This window comes from Loxodonta africana, chromosome 18, assembly GCF_030014295.1.
Source record: "Loxodonta africana isolate mLoxAfr1 chromosome 18, mLoxAfr1.hap2, whole genome shotgun sequence".
Taxonomy (NCBI): domain Eukaryota; kingdom Metazoa; phylum Chordata; class Mammalia; order Proboscidea; family Elephantidae; genus Loxodonta; species Loxodonta africana.
This window is the reverse complement of record NC_087359.1, coordinates 57765719-57787020: the sequence shown is the minus strand read 5'-3', so window position 1 is coordinate 57787020 and position 21302 is coordinate 57765719. Positions and strand designations below refer to the sequence as shown.

The 21302-nt window shown below is 48.2% G+C and overlaps 1 protein-coding gene and 1 pseudogene across 4 annotated transcripts in view; one reads left to right on the top strand and one right to left on the bottom strand.

The window, feature by feature from the left end:
• Window positions 1-997: 997 nt before the first annotated feature.
• Window positions 998-21302, bottom strand: part of KSR1 (kinase suppressor of ras 1) — a 171769-nt gene continuing 151464 nt past the window's right edge. For 3 of the 4 annotated variants that reach the window (XM_010594201.3, XM_064271443.1, XM_064271444.1), the window contains 7 exons: window positions 20809-21188; window positions 18632-18728; window positions 15164-15297; window positions 14285-14416; window positions 12684-12819; window positions 5830-5963; window positions 998-1672 (listed from right to left, as the gene is read on the bottom strand). In XM_010594201.3, coding sequence (XP_010592503.2) covers window positions 1594-1672; window positions 5830-5963; window positions 12684-12819; window positions 14285-14416; window positions 15164-15297; window positions 18632-18728; window positions 20809-21188 — 1092 coding nt within the window. In that variant the 3' untranslated portion in view covers window positions 998-1593. Of the gene's footprint in view, window positions 1673-3649; window positions 3731-5829; window positions 5964-12683; window positions 12820-14284; window positions 14417-15163; window positions 15298-18631; window positions 18729-20808; window positions 21189-21302 lie in introns of all 4 variants that reach the window. The other variant, XM_064271446.1, reaches the window with a different exon arrangement.
• On the top strand, window positions 11309-12372 carry LOC111751754 (integral membrane protein 2B-like; annotated as a pseudogene).

Below are 21302 nucleotides of genomic sequence, written 5' to 3'. Positions count from 1 at the left end.
GGGGTGGCCAGGGGGCTCGGGCGCCAGAGCAAGAAGACAGCCCACAGCCCCAGGCAGAGTGGCCACTGTAATGCTGCTACAGCCAAACTTTGGCGCTAGAGACAGCTTTGAAAATTGGTGGTGGTGGTGGGTTTGCTAGGTGGGCCTAACTGAAACCAGGGATGGGGGTTGTGGGGAGTATAAGCCACATGCCGCCCCATCCTAGCTCACAGCTCAGAGCATGGACAAGGATTCTGAGCCTGGATCCAATCACATCTACACACCCATCACCCTTGTTCTTTTCTGGTTTTGGAGTCAAATACAACACAGCCTCCACTTAAGGGCTTTTTTACCACGTGGAACTTTGCTCTTTAGGAGCCAGTTTCTAATGAAGACAGGCCAGGCGCTCTCACGTCAAAGGACTTTCCCAAACCCAGCCCCTCATTCTGCGTCAAAAGAGCCAAAGGCCTGACTTAGCATTTGGGGAGGCTCTGAAGATTGGAGCAAAGGGGGCTTGCTTGATGGGTTTAACTGAAAGGGCAGGTGGGTCTGGGCCTCGCCATCTTCGCTTAGAGCTCAGAGAGTGGGCAGGACTGGAGAAGCAGAAGAGGTGGGTGGTCGCACAGCCTTCAGGCATTACTGACAATGGGTTCTAAAGGGCCAGGTCACCATGTGGCTGGGAAGGGAGGGCCTGGGTACCCGCTGCCTTCTGCTACCCTCTCCTTCCCCTTCACCTTGTCCCTGATCAAGCTTCAGGACACACACAACTGCTGGGCTGGCCCTGAGCTCTGGGGTCAAAGGTCAGCCTGGGACTGGGTACGTCTAAAAAGCCATGGGTCTAAGTCCCATCTCCTTGGTGTCTTCCTTGGGGCTTCATGAAAGAAACGTGTCTCCACAGGGATGTAAACATGTCCTCCTCTCGCAGAGAGATCCCTCACTAGGAACCACGGGTAAGTCCAGATCTGGGTTTATTTGGATTCTGTCTCCACTGTTGCAGCAGGGACAGGCTTGATCAGGGTTTCCTCTGTAAGATGAGGAAGAGACAGCACCCCTTTGATAGGGTCAGAGGAGAAGCCTAAAGAAGGAACTTCCCACTGGCAGGGTTTGGGGCCAAAGCAGAAGCCAGGCTGAACCTTGTGGCCCCCCGCCCTACCCTGGGAAGAGCCACAATCATGATGTTTTTCTTGCTCTGGCCCAGTGTGGGCCCCTCCCTGCAGACAGGGTCCTCCAGAAGGTATGGCCACTTCCGCCATCCTGGCAGATGGCGCACACACCCTATGCACAGATACTGATAGTCTTTATTATTACCTATTGTAAAACATCGAGTTCACGCAGCAGAAACATATATGTAAACATTTCCTGTCTGTCGGGACAGGTCTGGTTGTTGGTGGCGTCATTTTAAGAAAAAGCAGGTGCAACTCCATCTCCACAGGACCCAAATGTTTTTGTGGACGAACAGTCAGAATTGAAGACTCGTGCTCCTGGTTTGCAGTGCTGGGCAGGTTTAGGAGGGTGGCCGATGTTTTGAAGAATGTTTTTTGTTGTGGTTGTTTGTTGTTTGGGTGTTTGAGAAACACAGTTAAAGAAATCGCAGTAGAAAAACTGAACACCTGGCTACATCTTTGGATTACTGGACTCCAAGACACCCAAGCCAAACCTTTCAAACCGGGGTACCACTTTGCTGCTGTTAATGCTGCAAAGAGGAAAAAAACAAGGGTTATAGCTTCGTTGGTCTTTATCAGAAGTAGGGTAACACTAGCTAAGGAGCAAGCCAGTTCCAGAAGCTCAGGGAGGGCCTGGCCACCCACCAAGAAGTGAAAATGACTGCAGAGCTAACAGCCTTGGCAGAGCTGCTCTGGCAGACATGGAGGGGCTAAGTCCTGGTCCTCAGACACCCGTGCCTGGAGGGCAAGGACAGTGACTCACTCATCTCTGAATCTCAGGCACCCAGCACGCTCAGTAACTGCCTGGGCACATCGGAACTGTTTTCTCATTTGCTCTTGTTCCAAGCAGAAGTGAGGGAGTAGAGAAACCTGACCCCAGTACTGAGGGTAACATCATATAGTCCTTTTGAAAATGCTTCTCAAACTTTGGGATTCATCAGGGTCATCTGGGAGAATGACTGAAATGCAGATTCCCAGAGCTTACTTCCTCAAATCTGGATTCAGCAGGTCCTGGGACAGGCCCAGGAACCTGCATTCTGTAAGCCCTCCAGTGACTCTGATGCATATGGCCTGAAAGTCATACCCCGATGACTGCTGACTTGGGGTCTCTGGTGCCTGGGGTGGATGTAAAGGTGATGACTGTGTGTGGGGGGTGAGGAGCAGGGAGGGGGAGAAGCTTTGTTTTTATTAATGAAATTGGAGACAGGCACCCCTTTGCTTCAGGAAAACCTGGTGTCTTTCATGGCAACAGGACCATGTGTCCACCTCCCAGGGGTAGACTACAGACGGGATGAGGAGTTAATGGGGGTTCTTGTGCCCACAGTGCTGGCAACTTTGGCTTAAGGGAATACGGCCTCTAGGCAGCTCTAAATCACTCCTCGTCAGACAAGCTCCCATGGGTTAAAAGCCAAGCAAAACTCCTGCCCCGTGTACTGTGAACACTAGTGGGAGGCTGGTACCCCCCATGGATGGGGTTTAATCTCACTAAGATGTTAGTAGTGAGCCAGCACCACCCAAACAAAAACAAAATCATCCCACAGGAGACAAGAGGGCGAGAGAGAAAAGTCACGTCCAGGAAGGTAGTTAAAAGTTGCCCAAACCGCCTTGGAGGAGAGCTCGGTTAGTGGCGGGGTCTTCCCGCAGAGAGCAGTGGCTCAGGCACACACAGGCCATGTGGCGAGGGGGGTTCAAAACACAAACAAGCAAAAGAAGTCTCAGGAGAGACGGCTGCAGCTGTAGAGATTGCACCCCCTGGGTTAGTGCCCGCATCTGGTTTTGTGTTTTAGCAGAAGTCCCGGTCCCGAGTTGTCCGTTAGGAGGAAGAAAGCCCCGGGTGCATGCAAGGCAGTCAGGCCTACAACCTACAGGAGGGAAGAGAAGAAGGAGAGAGCAGTGTCAGAACCAACAGCCCCAGAGGGAGCCTGAGGAGCACTAGATGCTGGCTAGGACAGCGGGCAGGGGACCCTCGCGTCCCCTTCAAAAAGAGAAAGGGACGTGTCCTGCCCCCATCCTGGGCTTGGCAGCAGTGCAAGCTTAGAAAAGGAGTCTGAGAACAAAGAACCTTCTTCAAACTCCCCCACGGCCCAGTCATGCTTACGAAGGTGCTTGATAGCGGTTAGCTAGCGGACTCAACGCTTCTTACCAACTGACTCAAAATTTACTTCTTGGAGCTTACTACTTTTGCTCACTGGAGATTCCCTACTTTTGAGCTCTGGCCAGAGGAGACCTTGGGGACTCAGACCAATGATCCAAGTTCTCTTCCACCCAGAGATAAGCCGGCTGTCAGCCCACAGCCTGGCTACACTGACCGTCAATAGAGGGTCTTCTCTCAGCTATAAAACCCTGCACGGCCCTTGCTGGCCACTTCAGCTGAATGTCACTTTGGTTTATGGGCATCGAACACAGAAAGATGGGGAAGCTGGGATGCAAAGACAGAGCAGGAAGCGGGGTGTGCAATGGGATAACCACAAACAGGCAGAAAATGAGGGAAATAACAGAAAACACACTATTCCTCCAGAACCGGGTAGGAATTCTTAAAGTCAAGGTGACCGTAACGTCCTTTCCCGTGGAAGCGGCTCCAACAGCGGCTGGGAGTGCCCGTGCCAGATTCGCCAGGTGTGGGAAGAATGTAGTCCAGGCGGTGAGAGCCCCGCAGATGATGGCACAGACAGACGCAGGAGGGGCTGCAGAAATCATGGTGGTAGGAAAGGGGGAGATGACAGGCCAGGCAAGAGTACCCACCACCGCCCCCCCCCCCCGAAAACAAAAAAACAAGACCAATGGAAAAGAAAAGAGAAAATGAGGATTAGAGGTTGAGGGTACAGAAAGTAAAAATCATGAACAAAGCTTTCGACACAGGCTCATTCAGATATGCTGGTGTGCCTTCCTTTAGGGGCTAGAATGGATCACTCTGGGCAGGTAGCAGCCCCATAGTGTGACTCAGCTTCCCCCGTGAAGTGAGACAATGGGACTAACTGGTCGTTAGGGAATCCAGAATGATCTCCTGAATGTCAGGACTCACCTAGTGCAACCTTCTCTTTCATAGATAAGAACACCAAGGCCCAGGTTGCTAACCAAGTTGCCCAAGGTCCAAAAGAAGCAGATGGGAGGTAGGCCTTGCCTCCTCACACCACCCTCCCTGACTGTGTGCAAGTCCAGGAGAAGCCCAGGCTCCAGCCTGCCTGCATAGTTCCCACTTAACATGCAGCTCCCAGGACCTTTCTTCCGGACAGTCTTCCTCAAGCCCCCTGATGGGCGATAGGCACCAGACAATTCAAAAACATAGAGCCCTGTGCTTTTTTACAGCACTCAGCGCATGGTAATCATTCACTCATTCATTCACTCGCTCAATATTTACCGAGCAACTGCTGTGTTCCTGGGACTGTGCTAGGAGCAGGGACTACAGAGGTGAACAAGACAGAGCTCTGCCCACATGGAGGTTTCCTTACAGTATGTCTGCTTGTCTTTATCCTCCATTAGACCGTAAACTCCTTGCTGGTAAAGATCAGCCCTGGCCATCTGTGTGCCCAGGTGTGTAGAGGGTACTCAGCAATAGTGGACTAAAACCCAACACACCTCTAACAGCAACATTCTGTGAGCCCACATCTGTACTGGGCTCTGACCCATCTTAAGAGCCAAATATTGCACATAATATTGCATTGTAAGAGAAAGTATTCCCTAATCCCAAACTGTCATTCATCCGGACCTTCCCTTTAACTGGCCCAGGTCATCAAAGTCTACTCTACAAGGGCAGAGCTGAGGGCTGGTGGCACAGACCATACTTCATGCTCACATCACTCTGCACTGCTGCTCAGCACACCACAAATCACAGCGGCACCAGATTCACCCAAATTTGCCTCTTAGCTTGCAAAACCTAAAATATTTACCACCTGACCCTTCAGAAAACATCTGCCCACCCCTGATCTTAGCCAACCCCTCCCTTCTTTTTACAGATGAGAAACGGAGGCCCAGAAAAATGGAAGACTTCCCCAGTTTCTCGCAAAGGGTTTGTGGCAGGGCTGAGGTCTCAGAATTGAGTGTTCTGGAGAGCAGGCCGGCAAGACAAAGAAATAAGGGAGTGAGACAGACAGAGAAGAGATGACAATGGCCTCCACTGTCCAGTGGAGACTCTCCCTGCCCCGAGGGGTAGAAAGGTTTACGTTATTAAACAGAAGGGGCCAAAGGGCTTCAAGTATCAAAGCACCACATAGCCCCAAGTGATGCGGTTCCCCATACGGGGCAGCTGACTTTTTGTGCTAGAAAGCTCTGTCTTTGAGCATGCACCACTTTAAACGATACTGACTCTGCTTATTTGGGGGAAACTCAATACCTACGTCCTTCTTATTCCAGCTGGCCCCATCCTGCCCCTCCCTAGGCAGAATCTTCTCGTCCAGTCTAGCCTGGGCCCAGCATCAGCTCTGATCTAATGATTAGTGAGATGTAGCTTTTCACTGATGAGCACTGGAGGTACTCACCAGTCAAAAGGAGTCTTCAAACTCCACTTGGTAAATTCAATCCTAGTATCACTTGGACCAAGGGGACCAATCATCTGGTTAGTCTGCTTTGTGAATTTCCCAGATCAAAGTCTTGGGTAAACAGAGCAGAGATTATCAGCTAAGAACCTGGGTGGAGCTGGAGGGGCCTGACCTACAAGTTCTGGCCCCCTCTCCCCCCCAGGAGTACTTACTCGGCTGACTTCCAGAAGTGCCCGGGGTGGGAGAGGCGTCGGTTCAGTTTGGGCAGTTTCTCCAGCATGTCCATCAGCAGAGGGAAGCTGGGCCTCTCCTGCAGGTCGAATGCCCAGCAGGCAGATAGGATCTCCTGCAAATGGAGCTGGCATTAGCGGGTGCCTGTGCTGGCTAGAAGCCAATGGGGTACAGCTGGGGCACTTTGTACAGGATCCCTTTGATGCTCTCAACAGTCCCCCAGCTGGTGGCCCCTTAAATACCCACATTAAGAAGACCAGCCATTGCCTGGAGTAGGGCTGAGGAATAACTCCATTTCAGGAGAGCTCTGGTCCTTCCAGTTTAAAATGAAGCACATGAACTTGCTTCCCCTCCTTCCTTCTCAGGCCCCACTGGAACAACAGTAACAAAGTTTACAGCTGAATAAACTTGGTAACGGGAAAGATCAGAAGTAGACAGCACTGATTTTTTAGACGATGGAAAGTGGAAGGAAGTGTGTTGAAATACAAGATGTTCGAAAGCTCAACTGCAATAACATAGTTTATAAGGAAAATGTTCTACATCCTACTTTGGTGAGTAGCATCTGGAGTCTTAAAAGCTTGTGAGCAGCCATATAAGATACTCCACTGGTCCCACCCTGTCTGGAGCAAGGGAGAATGAAGAAAATCAAAGACACAAGGGAAGGATTAGTCCAAAGGACTAACAGACCACAAGTACCACAGCCTCTACCAGACTGAATCCAGCACAACTAGATGGTGTCTGGCTATCACCACTGACTGCTTGGAAAGGAATCACAACAGAGGGTCCTGGACAGAGCTGGAGATACATGTAGAAAAAATTCTAACTCACAAAAAAAGACCAGACTTAATGGTCTGACAGAGACTGCAAAAACCCTGAGAGTATGGCCCCCAGACACCCTTTTAACTCAGTACTGAAGTCACTCCTGAAGTTCACCCTTCAGCCAAAGATTAGACAGGCCCATAAAACAAAATGAGACTAAATGGGCACACCAACCCAGGGGCAAGGACGAGAAGACAGGAGGGGACAGGAAAGCTGGTAATGGGGAACCCAAAGTTGAGAAGGGGGATAGTATTAGCACATCGTGGGGTTGGCAACCCATGTCAGAAAACAATGTGTGTTGATTGTTTAATGAGAAACTAATTTGCTCTGTAAACCTTCACCTAGAGCATAATAAGAAAAAAAAAAAAATGAAATACAGGATGCTTGGAATATTTGTGGATGGGGCAACAACGGAGGTTGGAAGCCTCAGTGTTAGCAGGTGTGGAGGCTGGGAGTGACAAACGCTAAATATAGGGGCATCAACTGAGAGTCAGTAGAACTGCTGTCCCAATCACCCCCACACCCTGCACCCATGATGATGACGACTGCCACATGGGTGTTAGTTGCCCAGAGTAAAGCCCTTCTTACTTTGGTATTGGGACCTGCCTACTCTCAGGATTCCCAGCCAAGGGACCTCATGTGAACCCATCTGTCAGTGGAGGCGTGCAGGCTGCTATGATGTTGAATAGAGTTCAGGGGAGCTTCCAGACCAAGATGGACTAGAAAGAAAGACCTGGTGATCTACTTCTAAACACCAGACACTGAAAACCTTTCAGGTCACAACGGTCCAGTTCACAGCTGATCATGGGGACGGCGCAGGGCCCGGCAGCATTTCATCTCTTTGTGCATGGGGTTGCCATGAGTCGGGGGCTGACCTGGCAGCTGCTAACAACAACAGGAATAATTCACAGGATCCACTCATGTACACAGCTGACCCATTCAGCCTTCCTCCTCAGAACTACCTGTGAGAAAACAGGCCTAGAGAAAATGCTCACGAGACAGGGCAAAAGGCGCTCATGCAATGGGGCAGAAAGTAAACATCTATCAGCACTCACGCTTTTATTCTTAAATATGACTTGACCCCCCCAGAGTCTCCCACTAGGGTCAGGGGAGCCAGAGACCAAAGATAAACAGAAACACTGACTCGAGGAAATGGGGCAGGGGGAAGAATTCTAGAAACTACTATACCCATTAAACAAAACCAGGGGGCAATAAAAAAGAATTAATCAAAAAAGAAGGAAGCGCTTGAAATGAAAAATATAATTTCTAAAATAAAACATTATTTAGAAGTACTGGAAGATAAAATCAAGAAAGTCCCTGTCATGGATTTAATTGTGTCTACCCGAAATATGTGTATCAGTTTGGCTAGGCCATGATCCCCAGTATTGTGTGACTGTCTGCCATTTTGTCATCTGATGTGATTTTCCTATGTGTTGTAAATCCTGTCCCTATGATGTTAATGGGGGGGGATTGGCGGCAGTTATGTTAATGAGGCAGGACTCAAGCTACAAGATTGTATTGTGTCTTGAGCCAATTTCTTTTGGGATATAAAAGATAGAAGGGAGCAGAGAGACAAAGGGACCTCGTACCACCAAGAAAGCAGCACCAGGAGCAGAACAGGTCCTTTGAACCCGGGGTTCCTGTGCTGAGAAGCTCTTAGACCAAGGGAAGATTGATGACAAGGACCTTCCCCCAGACCCGATAGAAAAAGCCTTCCCCTGGAGCTGACACCCTGAATTTGGACTTCTAGCCCATTAGACTGAGAGAATAAACTTCTGTTTGTTAAAGCCATCCACCTGTGGTATTTCCGTTACAGCAGCACTAGATGAGTAGGACAATCCCCTCAGACTGTGCGGCCTAGTTTTAGATAGGAAGGACAAAATAAGGACATTTTTAGTTATGTAAAGCTTCAAAGATCAACTCTAATACATTCACTGGGAGGCAGTTTCTTTAGGTTTCACACTCATTTTGCTGGACTGCAATTTAAAAAAAGGGAAAATATGCGATACAACAGTACAACTGACCCAGGAATGAATGAAAAGAAACAGAAAATGACAGGTATGCCGCAGATCTAAAAACCCAATGATTTAAATGATAAGAAAGCAGTAGGCTCTGGGAAGAATGGGACAGATTCAATAGGCAGAATGAGGAAGAAGCTGCAAGATCTCAAGAATACAATGAAGCTGTTTGTTTCTTCTTTCCTCAAGTAGAGAAGAAAGGAAACTCCAGGGAAAATCTATAACTGCACAAGAAAGACATGGTCCAAATGTGAAGTCAACAAAATTATGGTCAGCCTTTGAGAAACTGATGGGGTTGTAAGAAAAGAGATGGACCTACAAAGAAGAAAGTATAATTCTAGTGAATGACCCGACCGGCAGCTAACAGCACTTACAGTCTATTATAATAGTGAACACACACTTCGTGCTTATAGCCTCAATCTATAGACACGGCATAGAAGAGTTAGTCATGAAATCAGCCTTGAAACTGATGTAAAAATAAAGGCAAAGCTGATGTACAGAGGAAGGGGAAGACTGACGGGGAGTAAAGAGCTGATGGAACAAGAAAAAATTAATGCCTTTGGTGAGGAATGGAGTAAGGGACTACTGGTTTCCATCCATTGAGAACACTTCAGGCCTTCTGATGTCTTCCCATGTGCACATATTACTTAGATAAAACAACTAAATCACTGTGGCTGCTTTGTCACATAGAGAGTGCCAAGTTGTAAAAAAAAAAAAACCAAAAACACACACATACATATATATTTCTTTGTATAAACCAGAGTATGTATGTATACTTGTTTTATCTGAAAGAAAAAAGTATTCTTACTAAGTTGCCCTCCTGGCAACGATACCTTTCTGCACACTTACAGTCTTACAGCAGAGATAGCTAAGTGCTATTATATGCTGTTGTTGTTGTTAGGTGCCACCCATGGCTTGGGTCAGGCATATCTCAGTTCTCAAAGTGACATCTTTACTTCTTAACACTTTAAAAAGAGTTCTTTTGCAGCAGATTTGCCCAATGCGAAACATCATTTGATTTCTTGACTAACGCTTCGATGGGCTTGACTCCGTCAATGTCGTTAAGGTCAGTTCTACTTTAGGGGGCAGCTCTTCCCCAGTCATATTTTACGTGACTTCCAACCTGAGGGGCTCATCTTCTGGCACTGCATCAGACACTTGCCATTGCTATTCATAAGGTTTTCATTGGCCAGTGTTTTTATAAATAGATCACCAGGTCCTTCTCCTTCTTCCTAGTCTGTCTTAGTCTGAAAGTTCTGCTGAAACCTGTCCACCACGGGTGGCCCTGCTGGTATTTGAAAAACTGGTGGCATAGCTTCCAGCATCACAACACCAAGCAAACAACCAAAGTACGACAAACTGACAGACAAGTGGCGGGCTGTTTTATATAAATATGTATATATTTATATAAGGAAACCCTGGTGGCATAGTGGTTAAGTGCCACGGCTGCTAACCAAAAGGTCGGCAGTTTGAATCCACCAGGCGCTCGTTGGAAACTATGGAGCAGTTCTACTCCGTCCTATAGGGTCGCTATGAGTTGGAATCGACTCCACGGCACTGGGGTTTTTTTTTGGGGGGGGCGGGTTTTGTATCTACACCTATATGTATATCTCTCTATACGTATGTTACAGTAGCCAGCTCCTGGCTCATGAGAGTTACCTTTCATGAGCAACAGGTTAAAAAGACAACGCCCATGAGCCAGGAGCTGGCTGCTGTAACATTTTCTCTGTCCCCACCCCAACTCCCAACTTCTTACAAAGCTTCAAAGATCGACCATAACCGGGTACTGTAAGAAATCCTTTCAGATCTCCAACCAATTAGTTGTGAACTCTGGCCGCACAATGCAATTATCCAAGGAGCTTTATTTAAAAATAAAAAAATTAACAATGACCTTGGTTGTATCCCAGGCCAATTAAATCGGCATCCCCTGGGGCGAGATCCTGGCACTGGCATTTTTAAAAAGTTCCAAGAAGAATCCAGCGTGTAGCCAAAGCTGAGCCTAACTCCCTTCCCGCCCTCTGATGTGCTCTGGGCTCAGCTCCAGGCCATCAGCTCCCTGAAGGCAGCACTTAGCTCTCTCTGCTCCAAGACTCTAAGTGTGCAAAAAGGTACCTAAGATTGTTGCCAGGAGAGCAACTTACTAAGGATAGTTCTTTCTTTCAGATAAAATAAACATCCATGCATCCATACTCTGGTTTATATAAAGATGACCTTAATAACTTTATTGCAGAAGGTAAATATTAGAAATAACCTAAACACCCAACGACAGTGAAGTAGTTAAATATAGCATAGTCATAGGACAGAAGAGGAGACAGGTTTAAAAATAAGGATTTGTTAAATGACTGAGATAATGACATAATAAAATGCCATGTGGGGAAATAAAACCCATTGCCATTGAGTCTATTCTGACTCATAGTGACCCTATAGGACACAGAAGAACTGCCCCATAGAGTTTCCAAGAAGTGCTTGGTGGTTGCAAACTGCGGGCCTTTTGGTTAGCAGACGTAGCTCTTAACCACTACGCCACCAGGGTTTCCTGTGGGGAAATAGGTAAAAAAAAAAAAAAAAAGAAAATTGGCTATATGGTGTGATCCTGATTTTTTAAAGATATGTATTTCTAGAATATTTTTTTAAAGACTTCAGCCATTACATAAGCCGCCTGTGGAGCTCAGCCAAGTAGCCTACAGCCCATGCCTTGAACCTGCCACTATCCTCCAAGGGCGCCTAAGGCCAAGCCATGGTAAAGACGGCGTTCAACTTGGCTCTGGCTCAGAAGGAGGCCAAGAAGGGTGGACCCAAGAGCAGTGAGGAGGTGCTCAATCCCCCTTTCCATCATGCCACCAACGTCCTTGCTGTGGACTGCAAGGCCCCAGGTGAAGTGGTACCGGCTGGCGAAGAAGAGCCTGCTATTGTTGCTTTGGACGAGCATTTTGGTGCCATTCTTGGCAGGGCACACCTGTACAAATATTTGGCACTTAAGCCAGATGACATGTACCACTGTGGAATAAGGACATCAATTATGACGGCATCTTAAATAAGCCTTCTGCAGATACCCAGCTGCCGGCTACTAGACAACTGAGGAAAACACTAAGACCTTAGAGGGAGATACAGCAGAATTCATCACCGTACCTGTCCCAGAGTTTGCAGACAGTGATCCTGCCAACACTGTTCACGATTTTAATAAGAAACTCAAAACCAGGAGAAGTGTTATGTCATTCCTCTGAATACTTCCATTGCTGTGCCGCCCAGTCACATATTAAAGTTACTTATTCAAGGCTGGAACCTATTTGGCCCGTCCTGTCTGATTCCCAAAAGCATGGTTATCACTTATAGCATTGAAAACATTGATTCCTTAGGTTTCTGTATATATGGACTATGCCATGACAAGGAAACTTAAAACTGCAACGCAGAGAAACCATTGAAGGTATTCAGAAACGTGAAGCCAGCAATCGTGTTACAATTCAGCATTTTGCAAACAAATTTGCCTTGGAACCTTCACTTGTTCTTGAACAGTTAAGAAAAGCATTATGGAGAAAGATTTGCTACGACACCATAAACCCACCCCAGCCCCAGGCCCGTTTTTATTTTCTACAGCGATTATTTTTTTTTGAGTCTTCTTTTATGTAAGTAACACACAGGGCTTTACTATCTTTTCATCTCATAACTCAATTAAAACCGTTACCTTAAAAATAAAAAAGACTGAAAGGAAATAAAGAAAAAGGTTAACAGTGGGATAATAATACAGTTTTATTTTCTTCTTTCTGCGTCTCAGTTCTTTTTCTCATTTTCTGTAAATGTGTATTATTTTTCTTCTCTAATTTAGACACCTATGGGCGGCAGAGCTCCCCACTGGTCCCACTTCTTAGGTGGGCAAATAAAGGGCAGCCATGTAAAAAAAAAAAAAATTTTTTTTTTTTTAATGTAATGTGCCCCAGCCCCACCCTCTAGTCTTACTTCCCTCTCCCCTCTCGGGGAGCAAGGAGCAAGTGGCTACTCACGCTGACTTCCTTCCCCAGGCTGACGGAGGCCAGGATACGCTTCATCCCTTCCCCACTTCCAATCTGCCAGATTAGGGCCTCCGCTGCTTGGTTCTTAAAGGGCCAGTCTCTTGCTTGTAGCTCATACCAGATAGTCCTGTGGAGACCAACCCACACAGCATGAGCTCATGGATGAACCCAGCCCATGCCCTGGGGGTTCTGCAGCCAGAGGGCTGGCTACTGCAATGCCAAGAGTCAAGCTGGAGGACCCAGGATCCTTTTCCAGTCCTTCCTCACCCCACCAGGCTTCAGGAGACACCATGACTGTGTCCTGGGGGCATCTGCTCCCGGGGCACCAGAGGATCCTGCTGTGGTAGAAAATGAGGCAGACGCCACACAGTTCGCTGAGGCATTGGTGTTTGTTCTGACCTGGGTCTGAACCCTAGCTCTGCCACCTTCTAGTTGTAAAACTGTTGAACCTACTTCATAAGGTTGTTTGAGGAATAACTAAAATGCCAAGGCCAGTGCCTGCACACAGCAGGGGCTCAGGAAATGGTACAGGCCAGGGCAGGGAGACAGGAGCCCAGGCCAGCCCGTGGAAGGCTGCCCAGAGAAGCTACAGGTGCCTGGGGCAGTGGGCTCTTACTTGGCTCTCCAAGTCCCCTTGGCCTTCTCCACTTATCCTGGGGGTGTGGGGGTGTCCATCAGCCCTGTACTGCCACTTGCCACAGGGGGGTACTGAGCACCTGAAGTGTTGAGAGTCTGAACTGAGATGTTTTGAAGGTGTTAAACACACACCAGACTTTGAAGACTTTGCAGGAAAAAGAATGTAGACTATTGCAATAATTGTTGATATTGAATCCATGTAGAAATGACAATATTGTGGGTACATATTGAGCTAAATATATTATTAAAAATGATCTCACTGGTTTCTTCTTTTTTTAATGAGGCCACTGTTGTTGTTGTTGTTAGGTGCCATCAAGTCGATTCCAACTCATAGTGATCCTACAGAACAGAGTAGAACTGTTCCACAGGGTTTCCAAGGAGCAGCTGGTGGATTTGAACTGCTGAGCTTTTGGTTAGCAGCTGAGCTCTTAACCATTATGCCACTAGGGCTCCAATGTGGCTAACATTATATGTCAAATGTACAGTGCCCAGCTCTAACTATGCAAACACTGAGTTTAGGGAACACGAGAGGCTGGCTGGCCTCCACAAGTCGGGTGGCACCGAACTGCACAAAAGCTTCCCAACAACCAAACACCACGGCCTAGGAGGGCAGTTCCCTGTTAGCTCTGGTGAGTGTCCTCACGGGGCAATGGGTGAGACTGACAACCAGTGTTAATCATCTTATGCAATTACCTAATTGAGTCCGCATGAAACAACCCTATCAGGGAGGTACTATTACTCTCCCATTTTACAGGTGGGGAAACAGAAGGTCAAGGACATGGTCACTCCCTTTAACAAGTGGCAGAACTAGGACTCAAAACCAGGTTTGTTTTCATTTCAAAGCTTAGATTTAAATACCCTGAAAAGCACTTCTCTGCCCCTGATGGTCACCAGGGCTCTCTTGGCCACACTTGGCCTCACGGCCCCAGAGAGAGGGACACCAGGGGCCTCCTCACCCAAATGCATAGACGTCAGCAGCTTTGGAGAATGGCAGCTTGTCCTCATCCTTCCCGGGGGTCATCTCGCGCACGATCTCGGGGGCCAGGTAGCACAGCCAGTCGTGTGACAGCTTCAGTTGGTTCTCACGCCTGGAGGTCAAGAAGCCAGGACAAGGGCACCAGGGCTTTCCACCACAGCAAAGGCCTGTCTGGCACACATCTGCCCCAGGGCTGGCAGACCACCCATGTACAGCCTAGCACCCATAATGTAGCACCCTGAGCCTATGCTTGCAGGGACACCGCCAGCTTTTGGGGGAACATCTCACTGGGGTGATAAGCAGGCTTCTTCTAGGAAAGCAGCCAAAAAGGGGTGTTGGCATGGAGCTGCACTTGATGGTGCCTGGTTCTCTATGCTGGGAGACGCGCTGTGTCTCCACTCAGGAAACCAGATCTGCCTTTGGATCTCCAACCTGGCCTGGGCCTAGATTCCAGCCTGGCTTCCATGCTCCTTTCTGAGGTACTCCAGATGTATGGGGAGGCGCCTTTCTCCCCACCCTCGGCCCTTTCAAGATTTGGGGAAAATAAAACTCTTCCTTGTAATGAGGACTTCAACCCTGGTCCCTGGCCCACGTGGACAGACAGACAGACTGAACAGTAGAAAGGAGAGCCAGCCTCCCTGAGATTCTCACACCTTAGAATCTAGTGTTATGGAGGACCTGAACTTCGCCCACACCTGATTTTGGACCAGAACCAGATGAGCAGGACCCAAGAAAACCTGGCCTTTCCCACAGGATGGCTCCTTGGCAACTGGCAGAAAAAGCGCCAGAGACTTCAGCTGGCCCTCAAGGCTCCGCCCAGCTCCCCTCTGTCTCTCCCAGGAGCCCAAGGCCAACTCACCGTCCTTCTCGGACCATGCCTGAGATCCCAAACAGCCCGAAGTCCGTGATGACCACCTTGCCATTATCGTAGAAGACGTTCTTGGATTTGAGATCTTTGTGTACAATGCCCTTGGCATGGAGATAGCCCATGCCCTGGAAGACAGTGAGCCTCGCATTAGGTTGGGAGGGAAGGCTGGACTTGGAAGAGTGAAGACTGAGCTTCTACCCTGGGCCAGGCACTGGGCTGGATGCTTTACCAACATCCCTTCATTTAAATTTCATAATCCTATGCAGTATATTGTCCCCACTTTACAGAGGGGGAAACTGAGGCTTAGAGAGGGGTAATTACTTGCCCTAGGCCACTAACAGTTAAGTAACGCAGCTGAGATCTGATCCCAGGCCAGTCCTCTCTCCAAGCGGCCATGCCACCAAACAGGCACCTTAGACCGGATCCCATGAGGGTGAGGTGTGGAGAGGTTGATGAGCAGGGGTGAGGAGGTATGTAAAGAGCGATAATAGGATCCATATTAAGTCATAAAGGACCTGAATGAGCTGGGGTCTCTATTAGGCTTTGCAAGATGGTCTCTGCCCTCAGGCTTGGGGAACAGAGAAGAATTCTCATAGATGGAGTCCCCCACTTCGGGTGGTCCCATTATCTGTGCTGTGTAGAAGGAGCACTGGACTAAGACTGAAATCCTGGGTTCGAATTCCATCTCAGCTCAGATGCTAACTCGCTGTGTGGGCTTGGACACCTTGCTCAACTTCTCTGAGCTTCAGTTTCTTTATCTGCTGAACAAAGGCCCAGAGTGGGAGATTTATATCCAGCACTCTATTTAGATTGAACAATGATGGGCCAGGTGCATGGGGCGTAGGTGACCTGACACAGGCAGGATTTCACCCAAGGTCAAAGCTGTCTTCTAACACCAAACTCGTTAAATGTTTGCCCAGCTCAGAAGCCAACATGAATCCACCTCCCAATCTGCCCACATCGCTGGTGCTTCACTCAAGATGGCTAAACCTCCCTGGCTTTAACAATATCTTGGGGTGAGGACAGAAGGGCAAGGCCTGGAGAAAAACAAGCCACTTTTAGGAAGCCAAAAGAATGAGCCCTGATGCAGAACCAGGAAGAACTCAAAGCCCAGCAAGAGCTAGGGTCAAGTGGGTCTGGACAGCCCAGCCAGAGAGGAATTGAAACAAGGCCAGTCAGCAGATTCTCCTGAGAAAGAGACTGGCAGAGTGTGGTCCCCTGTAGGCTGCTGAGAGCCGCTTCCCCCGCAAAAGCAGCAGACAGTTCCCAAAAGAGTAACTTAAAAAAAAAAAAAAACCGTTGTCGTTGATTCCGACTCATCACGCCCCTACAGGACAGAATATAACTGTCCACAGGGTTATCAAGGCTATAATCTTTCTGGAAGCTGACCACCACATCTTTCTCCTGCAGAGCAGCGGATGGAGTTGAACCACCAACCTTACAGTTAGCAGCCAAGTGCTTAACCACAGTGCCACCAGGGCTCCTTAAAGAGTTATTCCTTCCAAAACGCTGTCCTGCGTGCCAGATGACCTTCTTAAAAGACCTGCCCATTTCCCAAACCAAACCAAGGTACAAGTCTTCCCTGTAGCCAAACAGGGTCGAAGTCTCCCCCTTGGGTTGAAAAGAGGCCAGCTGTGTGACTGAGGGCAAGATGCTGTACCTCTCTGAGCCTCTGCCCCCTTGCTTATACAATTGGTATCACATCTCTGAAAGGCCAGTTTAAAGGGACACAACGCAAAGCCCTCAGGACTGGGATATAAATCCTCTTTCCTTCCCATAATTCACTGCGTTTCTATAGCAGCTCAGAAGCTGCAAATTCTCTAACCAAGGGAATTATTTGTTCTGAGCCCCAAAGTACCAGAGATGAGTACAAAAAGCAAGTGACTTGGAAACTCCCAGCAGAAGGGAGAGAGAGTGGCTTCTCAGCAGCACAAAAACCAAATACAGCCAGCAGAGACGGCTTCCGGCCCTTCAGCTCCAAAACCAAATACAGCCAGCAGAGGCAGCTTCCGGCCCTTCAGCTCCAAAACCAAATACAGCCAGCAGAGGCAGCTTCCGGCCCTTCAGCTCCAAAACCTTTTAGTTAACTTTTCCCCTCTGCCCTGGAATCTTCCAGATGGCTCAGTCATCGTCTCTCAACTGGACAGCACCCAGGCAAAACTGCTCCAATGTTCTGCTGATAGGAGAGGAAAAGGTTTGGGGGAGGGGAGATAGAAGGCGGCAGGGCCTAGCAAGTTGAGGGACAGAAATGAAGTATAGGTAACACTGAGCTTCTCCCTCTAACTGTTCTAAAATAAACCAAAAACAAAAAACCAAACCCGTTGTCGCTGAGGTGATTCCAACTCATAGTGACCCTACAGGACAGACTAGAACTGCCCCATAGAGTTGCCAAGGAGCAGCTGGTGGATTCGAACTGCCAGCCTTTCAGTTGACAGCCATAGCACTTAGCCACTACGCCACCAGGGTTTCCAAACCAGACACACTCCCGTCGAGTTGATAAGAGGCTACAAAGGAATGCATGAATGTGAGATTTGGATTTTGGCCTTCCCAAATGTTCAACCTCTTAGTAGAAGAAAGATCGTGTGCTTACTATTTTTTTTCTTTCTAAAGGAAACACACATGGCAGGAAGGAAGAAAGGGGAGGAGGGAGAAGCAAAAGAATGAAAAGGGAAAAAAAAACTTGGTGGGAGCTGGTAAGAGAAAGCTTTTCAACTGAAATAATTAACAAAAAAAAAAGAGGAACCCTTACCCATGAGAATTCTAGTTTCTGAGTGTCGTTGCATAAAGCAGCAAAGGAGCTTTTCTCTCATTTACTTATTTAATTCTTTTATTCAATTACTTTAAAAAAAGATGAAAGAAAAAAAAACTGCCTGACTTGAGCCTGAGGGCCTGTCCTTATGAAGTTTTGATGCAGAAATGTTACAGCACAAAAGCGCGGGTCCTTTTATAGCCCCTGTGAGTATAACACCCCCTCCCCCGCGCCCCATCATAGTCCCTAACAGACTCTTCCTAAGTGCCAGTCTCTGTGACAAACACTTTCTATGTATATTATCATTTTTATCTTTGCACCAATCCAAAGAGGGAAATTAGGTTGTTATCTTCATTTTACAGATAAGGAAGCCAGACCAGAGAGGCTAAACAACCTGCCCAAGGTCACACAGCTGGTGACCAGGATTCAAACTCAGGCTGTGTCTTTAAAGCCTTCTGTCCTAAGTACCCTGCTGAGTTCTTCCCTAACCAATTACATTCCAAACAGCTCCCTGCTCCAAGTAGAGGAGAAAGGGACAAAGGGAAAGAGACAGGGTACCACCCTTGAGAAGCCCCAGCTGGACAGGGAGGCAGGGCAGCCACGAACTGCCCCGAGAAGGGCAGATAGAGCAGAGGGATGGCCAGGAGCTCTGGGACTGCCTGGAAGCCCATCCCCCAGCCCCACCTCCAGCATCCAGAAGCTCCTTTTACCTTGATGATCTCCTGGGCAATCTGCCTCGTCTTGTTGATGTCCAAGGACGTCTTGGGGTCCCTCACAAATGAGTGCAACGTCCGCCCCTTGCAGAAGCTGTCAAGAGTGGTAGGGGTCAGTCACGGGTCTGGGGCCATGCAGCCTAACCTCACCATTGTGGAGCCCAGGAGAAGTCCATGGGGAGCACTGTCCCCATGTGCCTCTGGGGGCTCTCTCTGTCCCCCACAACTGTGAGCTCCAGAATCCTTTTTTTTCCTTTAATTTTATTGTCCTTTAAGTGAAAATTTACAGCCCAAATAAGTTTCTCATCGAAAAATTTATACACAAATTGTTTTGTGACATTGTTTGTAATCCCCACAATGTGACAGCACTCTCTCTCTTTTTACCCTGGGTTCCCCGTGTTCGTTAGGCCAGTTTTCCTGTCCCTTCCTGCCTTATCTTTGTTTTTGGGCAGGTGTTGCCCCTTTGGTCTCTGATACTTGATTCAACTAAGAAGCACATTTCTCCTGTGTGTTGTTTGTTTTATAGGCCTGTCTAATCTTCGGCTGAAAGGTGGACTTTGGGAGTGGTTTCAGTTCTGAGTTAGCAGGGTGTCCAGGAGCCACAGTCTCTGTCAGACCAGTAAGTCTGGTCTAGAATCCTCATTCTTAACCAAGTCCAACATCCAATCCTTCTGAATTGCTGAATGTGCATAAACACCCATGTACCCATACCCCACTCCCTAGGCCCAGGACCTGCCCACACTGGAACAAGACATTTAGTGCATCGAAGCTCCTGGCAATGGGGTCTTAAAAGCTTGCAAGTGGCCATCCAAGGTACAACAATTGGTCTCTATTTTCCCAGAGCAACACAGGGAGAGACTATGTGGAGGAAACAATGCATGCCTAATTGCCTCCACGAACAACTGCCTCTTTTCGCCACGAGACCAGAAGAACTGGATGGTGCCCAACTCCCATTACTGAACACTTTGATCAAATATTCTATAGAAGAATCAATGTCACTGAATTGTACATGTAGAAACTGCTGAACTGGTATATGTTTTGCTGTGTATATCTTTAACAACAACATTAAAAAAAAAAAAAAGACCCTATAGAAGAATCCTGATAGAAATGGGGGGAAAATGCAGAACTGAACTCCAAATTCTCATGGAATCCAGACTTTCGGGAGCCACTGAGGCTGGATGAACCCCTGAAACTGTTGCCCTAAGATAATCTTTAAACCTTAAACCAAAAATATCCCCTGAAGTCTCCTTTAAACCAAACAACAGGTTAGCTTGCTCAGTGGAGAATGTTTGCCTTGAACATCGTGTGCTCTTTTGAAGAACCATCTATAATGGGATCAAATTGACAGCAGCAACTCAAAAGGTCTGATAGGAAGCTTAGGGGGCAGTGAGTTCATGGGAATGGGGGAGGAACAATTCAGTAAACGAGGCTGAGAGACGATGGTCGCACTTCTTGAAGAATATCAATGTCACTGAATTGTACATGTAGAAATTGTTGAATTGGATTTATGTTTTATGTATACTTTCAACAACAGTAAAAAAAAATTACAAAAAAATAAGCTGCTGGCAATTCAGAGCAGCCCATGTTCACTGGGTCAAAGTAGGAACACAGACGGGGAGGCATTAGGCCTTTTAGGGCTATAGTTAGGCACATCTGGGCTCTTGGGTACACTGTAAAGACAATCGTTTTTTTATTATTATTTTTTTTTTTCATTACTGGGTTTTTATTGCAATAAAGGTGCGTGCGAGAAGGAAGATGAAGGTGGGTGGGATGGCTGTCAGGAGGATCAGAGCAATTACCAGGAAAAGGGCTCATGTTTTGGGGTCTCTATCTACATCCACTCCTAAAACCAAGGGTGAGAAAGGACCCAGAGAGAAATCTGTGGTTCACTCCCCTGTTCCAGGGAGAAGCGGACCTAAACCATCATACAAAGGGGATTTTTTTAGGGGAGTCTCCAGGAGATCAGATTCTTGGAGCCTCAGGGACTTTGAGAGGCAGGGCAAGGGCCTGGAAAATTGGTTGATGGTCTCCTTGCCTGGTTGCATTTCTCCTCAGCCTTTTCTAGGACACACTAACTTTTGTTGCTGTTGTTAGTGAACATTCTGTGTCCACCCAAACAGCAGGGAGTCCAGGAATGGGCGAGGCTGGGCCCAGGGAAGGCTGGGCCGGGTTACCTGGTGATGATGGCCAGGTGGGGAGGGTTCATGCAGGCCCCCATGAAGAGCACCACATTCTCGTGCCGCGTCTGCCGATAGTTCATCACCTCCTTCTTAAACAGTTTCAGGTGGTCCTGGTTGTTGCCGTCCATCTCCAGCAGGCGGATGGCCACCTCGCCGTGCCAGCGGCCACGGTGCACCCGGCCCCAGCGGCCCTGCCCAATGGGCTCACCCAGCTCCACCTGCTCAAAGGGGATGTCCCACTCCTGCAAGTACACGCTGGTCTGGCTGGCCTTGCGTGAGATCGGGCCTCGCCAGGTCCGACGGGAGCTCGGCAGGTCGTCCACCTCGTCCTCGTCATCTTCTGCCTCGGACTTGCCAGCCTCCGGCTCCTCAGCCTAAAAGGAAAGGAGAAAAGAATAGACAGGAGCAGCAGATCTGAGCTCAGCCAACTTCTCTTGTCTCTTCCAGAGCCCCAAGCAGGTAAGAGGGAAAAGAGAAGCCTAGGATTT